The sequence below is a fragment of the Corythoichthys intestinalis genome, chromosome 22 (genome assembly GCF_030265065.1).
Source record: "Corythoichthys intestinalis isolate RoL2023-P3 chromosome 22, ASM3026506v1, whole genome shotgun sequence".
Classification (NCBI taxonomy): Eukaryota; Metazoa; Chordata; class Actinopteri; order Syngnathiformes; family Syngnathidae; genus Corythoichthys; species Corythoichthys intestinalis.
Window position 1 is genome coordinate 14,604,188 of NC_080416.1, and position 20,117 is coordinate 14,624,304.

The window sequence follows — 20,117 nt, forward strand, 5'->3', positions numbered from 1 at the left end:
TCACAGTGGCATTTTGCAAGTTTTCTGATGGACCTCTGAGAAAAGTCTTATCCTTATCCATGAAAAAGATAAGAGTCATTCGCTATTGTTTTGGGGCGCAAGAAAGAAAATAAAAGATCTTGTTCTCTAAAATCCCCAACGTTCCATGCGTCACTTCACCACAAAACATTGTGGTGGCAAATGATCTGCCTCCCCTCCCTGTGTCTATGTGGCACTCTCTTTTACTCCCTTTATCCTATTAAGGACATAGCAACAGTGTTGATGTCAGTACGACGGAGATTTGATTCACCGACTGTCCCCGTCTGAATGTGCATGGGTGCGTGCTAGATAGCAGATAAGGACCATATATAAACAGCACTTGAAAGCAGAAATGTAAATGTTTGGACGTGGCTGCAGAAACGGGGCTACATTGAGATACCGCGGCGAGCAAAGAGAGAGACGGCGCTGAGAAGAGAGTTCACGCCGGGAGAAGACGCAGGAGGCCCGAGTCTGATGATGAGTCTCGTTAATCAAGTCCTGAGGAATTTGTTATCGTGAAATCCATATGATATAAACATGGATGCGGCAAGTTTGGGGGGGGGGCAGAGGAGATGGGTATTGCTGTTTTCTGTAGCACAATGGAAATTATTATTATTTTTTAAACCTAATGACATGATGCTTTATAGTCATAGCAATGCAGCTAGCAGTTGAGAAGCGTAAAAAAGGAATTCAGTCAGTGATCTTTAAATCATTTATCTCTGATTACATCAGAAATGCTACAAACTATTGCAACAGCTGGTATTTGACCTGATGAATTTATGAACTATATGATAACAATTGATCGAAAATTTCGCTAATCCACAAGCTACGGCACGCAGTGGCAGACTTGGCAATTTTGGGGCCTAAAGCGAACATATCCAGGGGCCCTCTTCATGGGTCAGGGGTTAAAAAGGTGAGAAGGGTGCGGAGGAAATATGTTCCGGTACACTGAGGCTGTCCTAAACGACAAATTTTCAAATTTTTTATTTTCTAATAATTTTCTTTTTTTTTTTTTTACTAATTTAGCAATGAAATTTTTGTTGACGCTTACTGATTCACAAACCATTTTGGAACACTTAAATTCTTTATTTAAGTACAAAAAAATCATGTAAATAATAATAATTAATCAGAAATAAACAATGAGGTTAAATGCTTATAGCATTTACTAGTGCAAAAGAATGGAAAGTAAACAGATTCAAAACACTTACTTTGCCTTTCCAACATTATTGAAATGAATTGTTAAAAAAAAAAAAAAAAAAAAAACATTATTATTATAGTGTACTAATATATATAATAATTATTCATTGCCAATCATATTTGTCAGAAAAATTGTTATTTGAAAGCTATTCTTAGCTATTCTGTAGTATTTACTCAACATATTAGAATATTAATTCTGAAGTATGTGAGATTAACTCCAGAAATCTTTATTCAGAAATCTTATTTACATGACGAACATGACGTGTTTGTATTTTGAAATGTTCACCGGAGGTACGTTCGCTAAACTGCTAACCGAAAGCTTTACACTCCTTAAAAAAAACTTCTTCGTCATTGCTTGTGGTGTCACTAATAGATTTAATTTTTTGGGGTTAGCAAATGCTGTTAACCAGCTTTTGAGTGTTGTTTTATGACTGATTGGAACTGCACTGCATTGTTTCGCCACAGGATGTGCTGTCGTTTATTTTATGTTCGCTGTGAAGAAGAAGAAAGTTCGCACGTTCGCTCATGTGTTCGAAATAAACGATAGCCGACCTGCAAAGTAGCAAGTGAGCTGTAAAAAAAGCGAGCTTAGTGGCGTGAAAAACGCGGGAGAGCTAAGTGAAGCTAATGAACAGCTAAGAGGAGTTAAGCGATGCTAAACGGAGCGAAGCGAAGCTAAACGGTGCTAAATGAAGCTAATCGACTGATACTCTGTCCTTCGTCGTGGAAAAGTCCATTGTAGTGAGTGTGTGTGTGGGGGGAGGGGGGGTTATATAAATGCAGCATTCAAATGGCTTTTTTTTTGTTTTTGTTTTTATTCTTTGTTTCTTTGTTTTTCTTTTGTTTTGTTTTTTCATTTATTTGTTTGGTATGCTGACATAATTATACATGACGAATAATTGGTCGTGCTGCTGGCTTCGGTGGCCCAAGCCCTTGCTCGTTGGTGCAAGGGCAGCTGGTTGGGGGCCCCCTACTGGTTGAAGGCATAAGGCCTACTTCGCCTGAATAGTAGATCCGCCTATGACGGCACGCTGACGCCCTGCGGATCCCTGGCACCAGTTTGGGAACCAAAAGTCATTTTTGCCATGAGACAATTGATTTACTGGACACAAGAAGGTAATTTCAGTATGATAAGTAAGCAAAGGAGAAGGCTACTGCCTAAATCACTGGACTTTTGATTTAACTTCTACACTTGGCTGAAAAATGTATTACGAGTGCATCAAACGCCCGAGGCGATCGGGTTTAGCCTGGAGCACTGCTACGGTTGTCTCCTTTTAATCAACGGGCGATAAGCACAATTGACTTGCTGTCTCTCCTCTCTTCATTTGCATGGGCGATCCAATCAGACATGTTACGATCCGGTGTGAATTCAAGTCTACTGGGGTTCACAGGCAAAATCTAGATCATGTGCGCCTTCATCTGACTTGATCTGACAGGCGGCGCTATATCATTTGACTAGGATTGCTAGCACCCGCAGAAAATTTGTATTCCATATTTGCCATTCTTAAACCAGACCATCTGTCAATAACTGGTGCTTAAATCTGACTACTAAGTTGTTGAACAAGGCAATGGATCCTTAGCCACAAAAGGCAATGCGCAGTTAGTGCCAGGCAATATTTTAGGAAGGCTTTTTGTTGTTTCTGATGAAAAAACGTGGACAATCTGTAGATATATGTTTTTCATTTGACAGCGACAGTGTTCAATAAGTGTTCCTCGCTTCAGGGGACTAATAAAGAATTTCTTCCTGTGATCATGTTAGCATGAAGCCTAAAACTTTGTTTTTGAGGGGGTGGGGGCGCACTCCATTGCGGAAACTTGATGGAGCCACCAAAACGAGAGGCTGCTCTCCCAACAGATGTTGTACATTAAATGAAACATGTTGAAACTATACCAAAGAGAGCAGCCATTAGAAACAAAAAGACCTTTCTTGCAGCTGTTACAATACAAATTGAGTTAGTGAGCCACTTCTGTAAGGATTTTGCGTCGAAACACTTTTTTTAGCATGCCTTTGTTTGACCTAATAGTCTAAGGTTTATAATCACTCAAGTAAGAAGTGTATGCATGACTGGTATGTTCGTTTCGATCAATGTTATGGATAGAGCAAAAGTACCAATTAGGAAAACCAGATTCTGTTGGTATTACGAACCAAAGGATATGTAAATGTTGGACAGGTTTCATGCAAGTGTACATAGATCTGCTTGCATCTGTCAACACACGATGACTGAAAAGGAGTGCATTCAAGTGTTTTTGCATGTGTGAGATGGTGATTGTTCGCAGGTCTCTGCACTCGCGACGACTGCTCAGACTATTATGCCAGAATAAACCCCAAATCACAAGGAAAACGGACACAAAGAAAACATGGGAAAAGTACGTGGCGGGAAAAAAACCAAAGTGATAATTTCAGAACAAGCCAAAAACAAGTAAGAAACTCTATCAGACTGGATGAAATAGGCTTGAAAATACATATTCAGCAAGTGTTGGACATAAAGGGTCGAAATTGTAGAGTAACTGGAGATTTGGTATTTGCTGCCAAAGATAGCATTGCTCTCAACTAAGGGATGTAATGGTACATACAGTATATTCACATTCAGGTCTGACTGTCTGGCAGAGAGCCTACGGAATCCCACATGGAACACATTAGGTAAGAGAAAGAAGTGTCTCTCTTGCGCTCTTGCCATATGCTTCTCCATAAACAAATGCAATGCAGCTCATCGTCCCGTTAGCACTTTTGCTCCCAAATTTTACCTGATTTAAAACAAACATTTTCAAAAACGAGGAAAGTAGTACATTGTGACTAGAGATGCACGATAATATCGGTCACCGATAATTATCGGCCGATAATGGCAATTATGACATCACACAGATAATCCAGATAAAACGAAATTCAACCGATAATGCAATCCGATAATTATATACTTGATTTAGCCTCCAAATGAGCGCAATCAACAGTTTTGTCCAATTCTGTTAGTTTTAAGGAGGTGTTTTTGCAGTGTATTAATGTGATATATGTTAGGAATGGCTTACTTTTAAAGGCATTTTTGTGCAACTTGGGTGTTTAGTCTCTAAGTAATTGTTGCCGAAAGCTTACCATTACATAATGTCATTGCCATTGTTTAGATGTTGGAATTCACTACTTGTTCACATTTGATGTGGAAAAAAATAGCACTAAATTACATTTTTGCACAGTAACATTTGATCTTTGTTTACTTTAACATTTTACATACATATTTGAATAGAATTATCGGCATGACATTATCGGTTATCGGGTGGGAGGGGCAGGAAATTATCGTTATCGATATCGGTTGAAAAATGTATTATCGTGCATCACTAATTGTGATTTTTGGTGAAATATTATACTCCTTGTCAAACGTGCATCCCTAAAAGAACTTTCTTCAGTTCGTGACACATGTTTGACTTTGGTGTGGTTTAGTGCTGCAACGATTAACCGATTAACTCCAGTAATTCGATTAGGAAAAAAAAGCTTCAGATGAAATTTTGCTGCTTCCAGTATTCGTTCAATTTAGGGTTGCAGCTATCGAATATTTTAGTAATCGAGTAATCGACTGAAAATTCTATCGCATAATCAAGTAATCGGATAAAACATTTTTTTTTTAGGTAAAGAGCAATTATTAATATACATGCGAAAACAAGACATTTCATCTAATATTGAACCATTTTCAGTCAATCAATGTCTTTATTTTCGATGTACATTGTTGAAAACAGCCAAAAATTGCATGTCAGAGGTGACTATAATAAAAAGACTAATTCACTGCTTTTACTTAACTTATGTATAAAGTATAAATATGTATAAAGTCCTGATAGGATTTTGAGTTTTTGCAGTGTTCAAAATAAATGTACATATGATACCTGCTGTATTGGAGCATATTAGGGACCAGTGCTACTTGGTGTTTTATCCAGCAATGACTACTGAGCTAAAATTGACAGCATTATTTTTGCATTATTTTTTATTGTACACCCTCATCACTCTACAGCGCTATGTTTTCACAGATTAAATAAAGCCTGTATGTAAGACACGTTAGCCATGCATCGACAGTGGTCATAATTAATAGAAAACTAGCCCTCCGCACGGCTAACGTTACGTGAGCTGGTGACAGTAACGTTAATCTTATTTATTAGCGCAATGTAGTCTACTGCTTTAAAATGGCGGCTGTTTACTAACGCCGCCCTGTCTGTCAGTTCGCATCTAGTTCTACATACATATGATATCTATGACACGCATCAGAACTTAGCTACCTGTTACAACTGCAGCATCATGCGGGCGTAGTTTTTAGCAACATCGGCGTAGCTTGTAGCGGCTGTAGTAAGGTTTTTTTTTTTTTTTTAATTGGTTCTTCCTCTATGCACGTGACGTCAGCGCGTTGTCCCACATTAAAAGTACTCCGGGTAAAACGTGATGCTTAGAGCTGGCAAAATTAAACGATTCCTCGAGGTGAATAAAATTTTTATTATTCGTTTCAGCTCTAGTTCAATTAGAGTGAAGTTGCAGTGGTTTGTTTTGAAAGTGTTTGCATTAAGTTTTGTCAATTTTGGTGGATAGACTGCCCGCTAGTTGTAACAGTGAATATAGCAAAACTCATTAAACATGGCTGAATCCAGCTGCTCCCTGTTAAGACCAACATAAGGTTAGTTTTTGTTTGAAGTAATGCATTCGTAATTGAGTTTATAGGTATATTTAGCAGTTTTTTGTGGGAATATGTTTGATTTTATTAAAAGCGTTGTAGAAAAACTTTAGCATTTTATAGCATCTAAGCTAGCTGACCTTTGTACTAGTGTACTTAGATGCTCATTTATTTATTTTTCACACCGTTTGAGGTTAAACTCAGATATTTTAAATGAAAGTGCAGTTCTGCATAGTTTCAAGAAACACTCAGGAATTTTTATTTTGTATTGGCATTTAATGCTCTTTTGAAAGTGCAATCGTAGCAAACCTTTGTTTTACGATTACTTGATTATTGGAACTAATTAGTTCATTGATTAAACGACTACTAAAATAATCGATAGCTGCAGCTCTAGGGCGGTTGAAGATTTTGACTATTGGTTGACATGACGTGTTCGGCACAAATTTTACACATCATGCCCTTCTTGTTACAAACCAAATGGTTATAGCTGGGTATTGCTCTGACTGACTATGGAATAAATCGAAACGATGAGTAATAAAACATTATTTTTCATCTGACAGTGATGACAAAATTGAAATTCACGTCATATTTATTCACGTATAATTACTAATGGATATTTCGTGGCACTCCTATTGTACAGCGCTGATGTCATCCCCTAGTGCCAATCCTCAATTTGTGTACAGAATCAAAAAATATTGTTTAAAAAAACAGCGGGACGCAAGAGCGACGGCGTGAAATCCCACATCATGATTTTAGTGAGCGAGGTAGTGTCTGACATCACTGCTCCGAATGCCGCATTTTTTTTTTCTTCTTCTCCTCAAGACGTTTTTGTTTTTACAGCTTCAACTCTGGGCAGACCCAACCGCTGTGTGCGCACACAACACACAGACACACACGCACACACAAACCCCTAAAGAGGCCTTTTTCCACATAGGGCCATATGGTGCAGACAGGCGCACGGAAACAATTCTCCAAAAACAACACACACTCTGCATTTAGAAACCTGTCATCCAGACACACAGTACTACACACACAAATACACACACAGTTAAATCTGCTGAATGAATTGCTGCCTTGTTCGGTGGTGCACTAATGGCAAGGAACCTGCCATAGAGATTACCACACTCACATTCTGCATTAGGTATCCGAGGGCAATTATCCATCGCTACCAAATTTAATATTCCAAAAGAGGCCTATACGCAGGCCCATAAAGACAGCTGATATTTAGCTCGTCCTGGCAGGATTACATCTTTAATATAGCAGAGTAAGGCAATAAATTCAGAGGGCAGAAAAATCAGCAGTGAATGACTGGCTGGTTGTGGTGTGGCTCTTCAAAGCAGATATGTGTTTCCATGCTATATTCCAAACTAGCAATCCAAACTTCCAGTAACTTCCACCACCCCGTTCTGGCAGCCAGCGGACTGGCGGTGAACACGCAGCCGCCACATTCAACAACATGGCAACGTGTTCGGTCATTTGCGTAGCTCGCTGCCTGGATTACGAGACAGTGTGGAATTGATTCATCGCGTCTTGAGGCGAGTGAGGCAAACTGGAGTGCACTACATGTTTTGGATTCTGAATGCTCAGAGAAATTACATCAAACTCGCACCGACACAAAGTCCGTATCCAACCACAATTACATTTGTTGGACTGACTCTCACTACACATCATTAAAAATAGGTAATTGTTCGAATTCAAAGTCTTGAATTCAAAGATGGGAAAACTACATCTCTGTTTTTGTCATCAAGTAAACTGAGGACGCATCAGCTGTCAGCTAACGGCGGATAATGGAAACACCATCCCAGTCCAATCACCACTACTTTTATTGTCTACTGTACCTGCAATAAGAGTGTGACAATATCTTGATACAGCGATATATCGCAATATTTTGCAACCCGATCGGTTATCGATATGCTCCCGCCAAGTATCGATACTTTTATTTGATATGTTGGCCATACAATGGAGTATGTAAACTGCTCAATGTTTGATGACCAATTCCTTGGCGGTCCACTCGGGGTGCTCAAGAGTGGCAGTGAAGGTAAAGTGTGCACAAGTAGTCTAGAGAAGAAGAGAGGAAGTTCCAAATGAAGCTCCGAGCGGGTTGAAAAAAATAAAAAAGCTTCGTGAGAACGGTGGAGGAAAAAGTGAGGAAAAATATTGCCACAAATCACACATGTGGACACACTTTACATTTTACACCAACAAAAAAGGAAGTAAGGTGAACAAGGACTTTACTGTATGCAAGAATTGTCTAACAATGTAAGGTTCACTGGCAGCTGGTGACGAAGTGGACACCGGATTTCTTCACTGCTTCGCTTTCATCACTTAAGGTAAGAAAGTTTTGCAATGTAATTGATTTTTTTAATTTACATGTATTATTTTGATGACATTTGATGTTGAATGATTATAAAATAAAACAGGATCCTAAACTGGATGAAAATGAATATCAAACAAGCCTACATTAATTTACTGATTTATTTGATATTATTTGAGTCCCACTTTCCACTTAGTTTACTACACAAACTGTTATTGCTGCCATTTTGATACAATACGCTATTAAAAAAAAATGGTTTGAATAGCTTCCAAGATATATAAGGTGATGTGCATGATAATTAATGTAGCCTACATATTAAAAATAGATAATTATTGCATTTTTAATTTTTATACATTCCAGTATTATTTTTTTTAAATTTACTTAATACTTCTAACACAAAACAAATCAGGATTTCAACTCAAAAGCTATAAAGTAGTTCATATTTTTTGTTTTATTTCGTTGTTTTTAACGTGAGGAAGAATGTGACTGAGTCCGACATCTCACCAATTTTATCATTGCCCCACTCCAAGTTCAACTGCTGACCCACACCTACAGCACTGTTGATTTTTTTTTTTTTTTTTTTTTTTTTTTTTTTTTTTTTTTAAGATCTAAAACTTAAAAGAAATTAAGGGTGCCATTCATCATCATCTCTCGAGGAGATATCAATGGTTTTGGTTTGTTTCCTCTATATACGCAGGTACAAAATTTGCAGTAGATTTATGTTTTACAGCAATGTTGCTCAGAAAAGGTGTCACTGTTTAATAAATGACTTAAACAGTATTTTTTCTATTTTGATTTTTTTTTTTCCGTTTCAACAGTTGTATCGCACAAGGTCATGTATCAAATTTAAGACCAATATATCGATAATCGCTGTAACGTGATGTCGTGAGATAATCGTTATCGTGAGCCTTGTATCGGGAATCGTATCGTATCGTAAGGTGCCCTGAGGTTCCCACTCCGAACCTGCAACCTTTGCTTAACTCCTATTCATTCTTTTTTAATAGTTTCAACAAAAAAAAAAAAAATAGTTTGAGAAGTTTTTTTGAAAAATAATGCAGTTGAACTCAGCGCTTTTGTAATCAAAAGCTATTTGCCTTCAATATTGTCAGGACACAAGGGCAGACAGTACCAAAAAGCTCATGTGTAACTAATATGGCTTAAATGTTTAACTCCTTTAGGAAAACCGACAGTGTTTGCAACATTGTGGTGCTGACTTTGCAATAATTTCCTCCCAGACAGACTCAGAGCAGCAGCTGTATGGCTCACCGGCATATGGATTAAATAAATAGAGCGCGCACAGAGCTTGTTAACACTTGTTCGCTTGGCCACGGCATGAAGTGGTAGCCGGAAAGAGAACAAAAAAGACAACACACCCCATGGCGGCAAACATACAAGCAGGTGAGCGGGTGTATCTCGGCTTAGCGCGGGAGCGAGTAGCAACACATAATGTAATTGCTCGGGAAGCGAACGGATCGAGCCTAAGGGAGCCGAGTTCACGCTGAACCGCAGGTCGGGTTTGTCCGCCTGTTGGCAATGTGACTGGTTTGGAGCCTAATCTGATTAAGGCGTTTCAGCCCCAACCAGTCTCAAAACAGGCGGAGACAAATGGAGCGGGCCTCGGAAATCTAGGTTGGACCCGCTGGCCCCGCTTGGTCTGGTTACCATTTTTGTGATTAATGGATATTCCTGCAGAGGAGCCGGAGAGAAATCTCACTGACATTAGCTCCACCAATACGTGTCAATCATATGCGATCACATTGGCTATTTTTACATGGTAACGACCTAATAAGCTACCGTAATTTCCCGAATATATATAACCCGCACTTTTTTCCCCCAAAATCAACTTGTAAAATCATGGTGCGCATTATACACTAGTAGATGGATGGAGACATATATAATATAAATTTTATATAAAAAGCGATTTTTTTTATTGACACGGCCATATTGTGTTGAAGAAACGTATGCGGCGATCCGTTGCCGACCATTACGGTACGTGACGTCACCATTTTGTTTCGGTAATACTTCACTCTGATCGGCCGAATGATTTCGTCTGTGTTAAATTCTACTTTTTTTACTCTTCATAAAGCACAGAATTTAGTTTCTTGAACTCATTTGAGTCAACGTTTATTGCAGCTCCGCAACTTGGACCATAACAAACGTAACACAACAAAGACTTCCTGTGTCCGTCAACTATATCTGTCCCTCGGGAAACTCAAACCCAAATAACAATAGTTCGTATCAGTACTGTCGTGTCGACAGCGATGAGCTCTCTCGGATTTCCGACTTACGTTCTCACTTTCATTTTACCGTATCAATCCATGGAGGAAACATTTATTCATCATGATGAAACGAGCAAGTTATACAGCATCTGTTTTGTTTTCTCCTGGATTCTGGTAAGTTCAAGAAGTTATCAGATCATATTATTACCGTACACATTGTGAGTTTACGGTAATGTTTTGAACTACCAATGTGCTATGCTTGTGCTGTGTTTCACCAGTCAGTAAAATGACATTTCTGTATCTGTACACGAGCTTTGATTTCTAGTATTCTTCTATTTATTGGTGCTAAAATTAGGGTGCGCATTATACACGGGTACAATAACTTTCCATAGATTTTGCAAGTAAATTTGGGGTGCGTGTTATACACGGGTGCGCCTTATATTCGGGAAATTACGGTAGTCAAAGGAGTACAGTGGACCGCTGTATTTACAGAGTCTGACGATTGTGTGGTTTTTTTGGGTTTTTTTTTTTTTAAAGGAAATTATGGTATATCTTTAATTTTTGAAATGATTTGTTTTATTTCCGAGACATATTACTGCCTACATAATATTGTTTCGGTGTAACTTCCCGAGCAGTTACTGTCCGCCATGAACACGACAAAACGATCAATTATTTTCCTGCCCAGAGGTTTCAAGACAGAAGTTTGATGACTTTTGTGCGCTCAAGCAGCCCACACACAGTCAGTCAACGTCAGTTCAACCACAAATCATCTGTGCTTGATTATCGATTGACGGCGGAAGTGAATGGATAAAACGACTTTGTCCATGTTTGCTGCAGCGACTTTTCCCAGAATAGTTTGGCCAAACAAGGACTAATCATGGGTATTTCTCAATGATCATGAATGTTTTCCTCCTTGTTCCAATTGGTTTTCTGGTCAAATCCTGATATTATAATTCACATTAGTTTGCAACTGAATACTCGCAGAATTGAAGGCAAACATCTTAACGTTTAGGGTGTTTCAATTTTGCTGTTTACCCCTAAGTACAGTTCATCAATTTTGAAATTCTTAATTTGATTCATTTGCTGCATTGAAACATCATTCACTTCCAGCTCTCCCTGTTCAAATGGATGGATTTACATAGCAGCCCGTGAGTTAAGGGCTATCATCTTCTAATTACCAACAAGATACAAGTCCCACCCACCCCAACCCACGCGAATGACCCAATAAAAGTCACGTTAACAGCAACCACATTTCAACCACGATGTGCTTACTCCATAGGAGTGACTTCATCAATTATGAAATCACGAGCACACTTCACACAACGCCAAATGCACATCTGTCATCTCGACGCTTGATTGATTCTGCGTCCTTTAAACAAGTCGATCATTAGCAAACTAACAAATGAAGTCATTAATTGCGGTGACGTCTGGCGACAACGCCTTTATCCATCTTTGTCTGCATAATTTAGACGCCTCCGCCAGAAAGATAATTGTTGTTTGTTGGACATGGATGGAAAAAAATAGTTACTCTGAGCTTGAGCGTAGAGGTTAGTGCGGTGAGGGTTAATGGCCTTGCTACAGAATGATGCATTGGCACTTCTTGTTCCATCACCCGTGATGCAGCACTGAAGGAACACAACCAGTCATTTTCAGATTTATCCAGATGAGATGTTCATGTTGTTGTTATAGGCTGCTAAACGGCCAAATAATCTATTTTATTTAAATATGATATACAGTAGTATGAAAAAGTATCTGAACCTTTTAGGATTTCTCACATTTCTGCATAAAATAGCCATCAAATGTGATCTGATCTTTACACAGATGTAATAACAGTGTCTGATTTAACAAAAACCACCCAAACATTTATAGGTTTTCATATTTTAATGAGGATAGCATGCAAACAATGACAGAAGGGGGAAAAATAAGTAAGTGAACCCTCTGCCTTAGGAGATTTAAAGAGCAATTGAAACCAATTTTCGCCAAACAATTTAAGTCCGGTGTGTGTCCAATCACTGACGACTGGTTTAAAGCTGCCCTGCCCACTATAAAACACACACCTGGTTAGAACTGTCTTGATGAGAAGCATTGTCTGATGGGCATCATGGCTCAGTCAAAATGAGCTGTCTGAAGACCTGCGATCATGGATTGTTGATTTCTATAAAGCTGGGAAAGGATAAAAAAACATCTCTAAGAGTCTGGATGTTCATCAATCGACTCATCAATCAACAGTCAGAGAAGTTGTCTACAAATGGCGAGGGTTTGGCACTGTTGCTTCTCTCCCAAAGAGGGGCCGTCCACAAAAAGATGACGCCAAGAGTTCAGCGCAGAATACTCAGACAGGTAAAAAAGAACCATAGAGTGTCTGCTAAAGACTTACATACATCACTGCCACGGTCCAATATCTGTGCACACATCAACTATATGTAAAACTATGGCCAAGAATGGTGTTCATGGGCAGACTCAACGGAGGAAGCCACTGCAGTCTAAAAAAAACATTGTTGCTCGTTTAATGTTCGCAAAAAGGCACTTTGACACTCCACAGAGGATTTGGCGAAATATTTTGTGGACTGATGAAACCAAAGTTGAATTGTTTGGGAGTAACACACAACATCATGTGTGGTGGAAAAAATGGAACAGACCACCAACATCAACACCTCATCCCCACCGTGAAGCATGGTAGCGGGAGCATCATAATTTTGGGGCTGTTTTTCTGCCTCAGGTCCTGGACAACTTGCAATCATTAATCGAAGAAAGAATTAAAAAGTTAATCAGGATGTTTTGCAGGAAAACCTGAGGCCGTCTGTCAAGACAGTTGGAGCTAAAAAGAGGATGGATGCTGCAACAAGACAATGATCCAAAAACAGAAGTAAATCAACTTCAGAACGGTTTCAGAAGAACAAAATACACACTCTAGAGTGGCCAAGCATAAGTCCAAACTTGAACCCCATTGAGATGCTGTGGCATGACCTAAAGACAACGATTTATGCCAGACATCCCAGGAATCTGACTGAATATAGCAATTTTATAGAGAATAATTGGCCCAGATTAGTCCTGATCGATGTGCCAGACTGATCTGCAGCTACAGGAAGTGTCTGGTTGAAGTTATTGCTGCCAAAGGAGGGGGGAGGCACATAATATTAAATGTGATGGTTAACTTATTTTTTCCCCTTCTGGCATTGTTTGCATACTATCCTCATTAAAATATGAAAACCTATAAATGTTTGGGTGGTTTTAGTTAAAGAATGCACTGTTTTTTCATCTGTGTGATTTTGACAAATATCCGCTCACATTTGATGGTGATTTTATGCAGAAATGTGACAAATTGCAAAAGGTTCAGATACTGTAGTTCGGGCTAATGATGAAAGAAAATGGTGTCACAGCATGTTTGCGTTGTGTTTAAGGTGATGCAATGTTGCCCCAAAAAACAACAACAAACACTACAAGGGAAACACTGATCAAATGTCGCACTTACTTGGCCGTTACGTCAGAAACGTGTGTGCGCATGTGTGTTTTGAATGACAGTCCGACTTAACTTTTAGACTCTCTGAATTGCCTCCACTCAACATTCCTTCGTTTTCTTTTGAAAACTGCACAACAACATGTTCCAAATCCGACTCGTGCTGGAGACATCAAAGCTGTCGCAGGACCACAACACACAGGCACGCACGGGCGAGCGCGCGCATGTACACACATGCAAAAGAAGCGCACGCAGAGACAGTTATGGACGTTCACGCGCGCACAAACCACAGCTAAAAGCATCAAGCGGTTATGAGCAACCCGCCCTGCTGAATAACATCACCAAGCAAAAGCCACCGTACCACATAATGAAAAACATACAAACATGCACGCACACACACACAAACACACTCATGTGCTTAAAAAGGTCTCGTGTGTCCCGTCCCATATGTTCTGGCTTGTCCTAATCATTTATCTAAACACACAATGACAGAAAAAGTCATCAAAAGAGTTTTGTTTTGGGATGGTTTTTCATTCTTTTTTGTTTCTTTGGGGGCAAACCCACAACTAGGTTTTTAACTTTCATCCCCAAATTTAATAACAGTGAGGGATGTTAGTATTCATTGGATACGATGGGTGGACAATGCAAGCTAACAAATACACAACAAAAGCAGATCATTACGAAATAGTATTAGAACAGAAAGAGAAAAAAGACAAAGATGAACTAAAAAATGTGTGTGGGGGGTAGAATTGTTGTATAAATCATTTTAAGAAAGAAATTGTGCATTTTAACTAGGGCTGCAACTAACGAATAATCAGATGATTAATTAAACGATTATTCGATTAACCCCTTCAGACCTGCATTTTTTCTGCTGGGCAAAAAAAAAAAAAAATCTGGGCTGATTTTTACTCTACTAGAACAAAGTGCAATTTTTGGGTTGGGGATATTTCATGTGTTTATCGGTTATTTTTTATGTGAATGTGTTTTTAATGAGAAATGAGCACTTTACGTTATCCTTTTTGAAGTTTGGTCAGCCATTTTCCAAGAGCCAAAAAGCAAAGAGCCAAACCTCATGATTTGATTTCGAAGTTTCATCCAATCCTCTCCCAGAAGTGGCAATGGCAACAAAATTCAGTGTATTTATTGGTTTAGAGACGCGAACGCGTCCTGTACTACAGCAGCACGCTTCGGTCTGAAGGGGTTAATTGATAAATGTCACTTCTTTCAATTACCTTCACAATTTTCCTTGAAGTTTTTTTTTTTTTTTTGGCATGTGGTAAGTAGCAATGAAGACAAAATGGCTGACTATTTCCTTTAACTGTATCGATTATCAAATTCATTGGCAACTCATTTATTATTCGATTTAATCAATTAGTTGTTGCAGCTTTAGTAAAAAGCTAGTTTAGACAGTAAGATGTCCGACAACTGGCAAAAATGTGAATTGTTTTCCAAAGTAAAAGCAGATTTTTGTTTATGTCCTAGTTTGACTTAAGAAAAATATAATGAAGAAATCTGATTATATTTACAACTGAGAAGTTAGATATATATTAGTGTTGCAACGATTCATGGATTAACTCGAGTAATTTGATCAGAAAAAAAGATTTAAATTTTGCTGCTTCGAGTATTCGTTTAACTAAAGTGGCGTTGTAACGGTTTGTTTTAAAAGTGTTTGCATTTAGTTTCATTTATTTGAGTGGATACACTGCCTTCTACTGGTGACAGTGAATGTGACATAACTCATTTCACATGGCTGAATCTAGCTTTTCCCTGTTAAAACCAACATAAGCTAAGATTTTGTTTGAGCAAATGTTTTTTTTTTGTTAATCCATTTGTAATTTAATTTGGTACATTAGCTGTTTTTGTTGGAATATGTGTTTGAACCATTTATCAAGAGCATTGTTTAAAAAAAAAAGTTAGCATTTTATAGCATTTAAGCTAGCGGACTTTTGCTATGTAAGTTAGTCAATTGCTTTTTGTTGCACGTAGATCCTTTTTTTTTTTTAATCATTTGAGGCTAAGCTCAGGCATTTTAATGTTCTATGTTCCTTATCCGATTACTCTAACTAGTTCATTGATTAATCGACTACTAAAATAATCGATAGCTGCAGCCCTAATATATATGTTATAATTTCAGGAATTTAAGTTTAAGGTGAAGACGGTCCTAAACGATTAATTGGTTATCAAAATAGTTGTCGATTAATTTGCTAATCGATTAGTTGTCGATTGATTTATTGTTGCACCTCTAATTTTAACACATGCACTAAAGCGACACAATAATAAAAATAAAATGCATATCATGACTATTAATATGAATGCTGCAATAATATTTTAAACTTCAGGACGAATTACTCAAAAGCATATCATTCTAATAGATTTGCTGAGAAAAATTTTATCAATTATTAATGGGAAAAATAAACAATCATAGTACAATTTGTTATTATTGATGATCCCACCTAAATTACAGAGAAAATTACAGAAGATTACGTGTATGATAAATCTTGTTCCAGTATGAAAAATTAAGGGTTTTGTCCAAGGATTTGAGTAATGTCATAATTTGCTTATTTATTTTATTCAATAATTCATCATCTTATCACTCTCTGTGCTTTTTGAAAAAAACATGGAGATGTCTTACCTCTGCTGGTCATCAGGTTATAAAAACAACATGCCTGACTCCGGGCCTGGGCATCGGTTCTGTTCAATCGGCTCAGTTGGGCCCCAGAGGCTCTGCTCCGATGACAGGAAGCAGAAAAAAAGCAGGCGTGGCGCTCTCACTTAATCCAAGCAATCCTTCTCAGTAGGCCTGCATAACTCCACACAGGTACATGGTGGCCAAAGTTTCAGCTTCTATAATTTTATTTTGGGCGATGGGGACTTTAGGAGGGTCTTAAACTCCACATAGAATCCTCAGGCTCCAGTCCATCCCTGTCGCTGCTGCTGTAAGGCGTCGCACCTTGTTGGAAGGCGCCGTAGACCCGTAGGGGTCTTAAAACAGGTGGCGATCCGTGGTCCTCACACGTCAATTTTTCAACAAAACGGCCGTCTTAAACATCTGAAAGGCAGAAAAACAAATGAGTTAAGATTTTACACGTGTTTTACGTCAGGATGTCTATTCCAAATTTTACGGGAAACTATTTTCCCCCCAGACTCTAAAATTGAGTGTCAGTGCGGCTTTAAGGAAAAATAGTTTTGTGCCGCGCGCCAATGTGACTGCAGCGTAGACGGATAGATCGAATCTATCCTACAAACGAGAGCCAGACGCCATCAAAATACGGCGGTCTGTGACATTTTGGAGAAATCAAAACGACGATAGATGGCCTAAATGGTTAAATAAGAAACACCTTTGCTGACATTCTAACATTTCTTAGGTATTGAGTTTTTACCTGCTCTTACTGTGGCGGCAGTCACATCCATCCTCATGCCATTTCAACTTTTGTTTCTACTGTTGCTAGAAAACGTAGGCAGCGGCCATTCGAGACGACCAGCGTGTCATTATTTGTAAACCGATACGGTGCGTTTTGGAAAAGAAACACAGGACTGCCGGCGAGAAAAGTCAAATGCATTATGAGTCATTACAGAAATTATGAGTCATTTTCAGACCTTCCCATCTCGAAACCCTGCTGCTAGTGTGTTTTTGGGCCGCAAAATCATATTGGAAGGTTATTATGTTGTGATAAGTAGAACACAACTCTGTGTTGTCGTATTTATTTAAAACACGTCCAAAGCAAAAGCCACTGTTGCACACAAACAATCCACATGCTTGTAGTTTTGACAGCTTTTCCAAGTAAACGTAAAAGAATAGAAATAACTTCGGTATTAACTTCAGTAAAACAAGCAGTAAGGACAATCAAAAGGAGAAGAAAGTTATTGGTGTAATAATACTAGTGTACTGTATCGCTTAGTCGGTGCCATCCTCCATGTCACAATAGATTGGATGTCCATGACTGTCAACGATGGCAGCCAATGGGTTAATTTGTGCAATAGCAATAAAGCCATTAGAACAGGAGGAAGTTTGTTGATTTATTTTCTTAGTTTCAGTGTTGTGAGTGGTAAAATGTGCAGTCAATGTAAAAACAGCTCATTTATGGCTCGTCTATCACCGTCAAGGGTAGCAAATGACTAATTTTGGGTAAAATGCAAATTAGGGCTGTCAAAATTATCGCGTTAACACGCGGTAATTAATTTTTTAAATTAATCACGTTAAAATATTTGATGCAATTAACGCACATGTCCCGCTCAGACAGTATTCTGCCTTTTGGTAAGTGTTACAGCAAGGTTTTTTGTGCTGTCTAAAAGCGAACTCTTGTGGTCGCTTTGCGACATGGTTTATTGCTTTCTTGCCAGTTCAATATGGCTGCACGACGTCTCGGGCTGACGCCTACGTTGTAATGTTGTGCTTATATGATCCTTGGACAAGATTTGTTCGTAAGTATGGTTGTTGTAAAGAATGTACATATTATGTTAGTAAGCGAAATGTTATATTTTTTGTATGAGATGCTTTTTGTTTATGTTTAGTGAACCTGTATAGCGTGCTAAGCTAACGTTGTTGCTAATGCAATGCTTGTGTACTTTTTTTTTTGTAGTTTCACTACGGTCTAAAGAGGACAGTGGTTTGAGGCCATTTTATTAATAAATCAGATGAAAAAGGAAGAAGTCTGATTATTAAGGCATCGTTCACTAGCTGTCTAGCTTTGGAAAAAGTAGACGCTTCGGAGTGAGGACAGCATAGACAGATTTAAATGACAGTAGAGTGAAATGCCCACTACAGTCATTATGTACCGTATGTTTAATGTATATATCCATCTTGTGTCTTATCTTTCCATTCCAACAAATTATTTTACAGAATATATATATAATTTACAGAAAAATATGGCATATTTTATAGATGGTTTGAATTGCGATTAATTGCGATTAATTACGATTAATTAATTTTTAAGCTGTAATTAACTCGATTAAAAATTTTAATCGTTTGACAGCCCTAATGCAAATACATTATGGAAAATCTCATCAAGGTGAGGTAAAAGAAAATCAAATTAATGCCAAGTGAAGAGGAAATGTAGCGCAATTTTCAGATGATCGGTGTTGGGTGAAAAGGATCGGGTTTTAAAAAAATTTTGAAATATAGGCCTATATTTTTTTAAGGGCTAAAAAATAAAAGTAATCCAGAAATACAATGGCGTTGCCAAAAATCACAAAAATTATAGGCAGAAAACACTGACAAGGCTGAAAAAGCAGTTTCTGCTCTTGCACCCCTTTTTAAAATAAACTGCTGTATTTTAAGCCAAAAGACCTGTTGTGTTTGATAGAACAATATGTCTGTATGCTGCCATAGCAGTTGCATGGCGGATTAAGCCCCCAAACTATTTTTGTCTGTTTTACCCCAGACCTCCCGTTTACAGAAACCGTGCAACCACTTTTGCTTCAACCCAGCCATAAACAGGTAAGAAATTATATTATTAGAAATGTCTATCATTTTTCGCTTAGAATCATTAATGGATGTCTAACATTTAGTTTAAAAAACGACTTTATAAAATTATTCACTCGCACATTTTAAACTTTTAAACAAATTACATCACAATGCAAAAAATAGTGTATAAATAGGTCATGGATATCAAACTATCAATTAATTGTATTTTTTTGTCGCATTTTCCCCGATATTTTAGATAGTCGATCCAAACAAAGAAATTAAAAAAAAAAAAAAAATGTTTAAAAGGGTAAATATTTGAAAATCTTCACCACTCCTTGATGTCTGCAATTTCTGAATTGCAACCCCTTGTTATATTACCGTGTTTTACCCATAAAATCCCCAAAACGTCCGGCTGTGGCCATTCACAGTTGTGTCTTGACACTCAGTTAAACATGTTTTTGGATCGAAACAAGGTAAGCAGGAAATAATATCTCGTGAAAATCATGGTGTCTTTAATTATGCTCCCTCATGCTCTCACCTCGAGTTAGGGTTTGTTTGTTTTTTTAAGAAAATATAAATGCCCTCTTGTTCAAAATTTTCTTCCCCCAGAAACTGAGATTTTAAGATTTCCAATGATGTATCACACATGCATATAGGACAATTTTGAAATTTAGCCAAATTGGGGGTGTCAGAGCTGAACTTCAAGTCACCTGAGTGCTTTCTGCCATATACGGGTACATTTTATACTCTGTAACACTCCAGGAAAAAGTGGAAGAGGAAGTACTGTAAACAGTACCGTACTATAACTTTGGAAATTTTGTTCAATTATTGAATAACTAAATAAATAAATCAGCGCTGGACCCGGGTG

The 20,117-nt window shown here is 38.1% G+C and overlaps 1 protein-coding gene across 7 annotated transcripts in view; it reads right to left on the bottom strand.

Moving 5' to 3' along the window:
* trps1 (trichorhinophalangeal syndrome I) overlaps nt 1–20,117 on the bottom strand; it is a 369,624-nt gene that overhangs the window by 148,839 nt on the left and 200,668 nt on the right. For 6 of the 7 annotated variants that reach the window (XM_057827381.1, XM_057827379.1, XM_057827378.1 and 3 more), the window contains one exon: nt 16,478–16,894. The exons of the other annotated variant lie outside the window; for it this stretch is intronic. In XM_057827381.1, coding sequence (XP_057683364.1) covers nt 16,478–16,490 — 13 coding nt within the window. In that variant the 5' untranslated portion in view covers nt 16,491–16,894. The remainder of the gene's footprint in view (nt 1–16,477; nt 16,895–20,117) is intronic. 7 annotated transcript variants of the gene reach the window in all.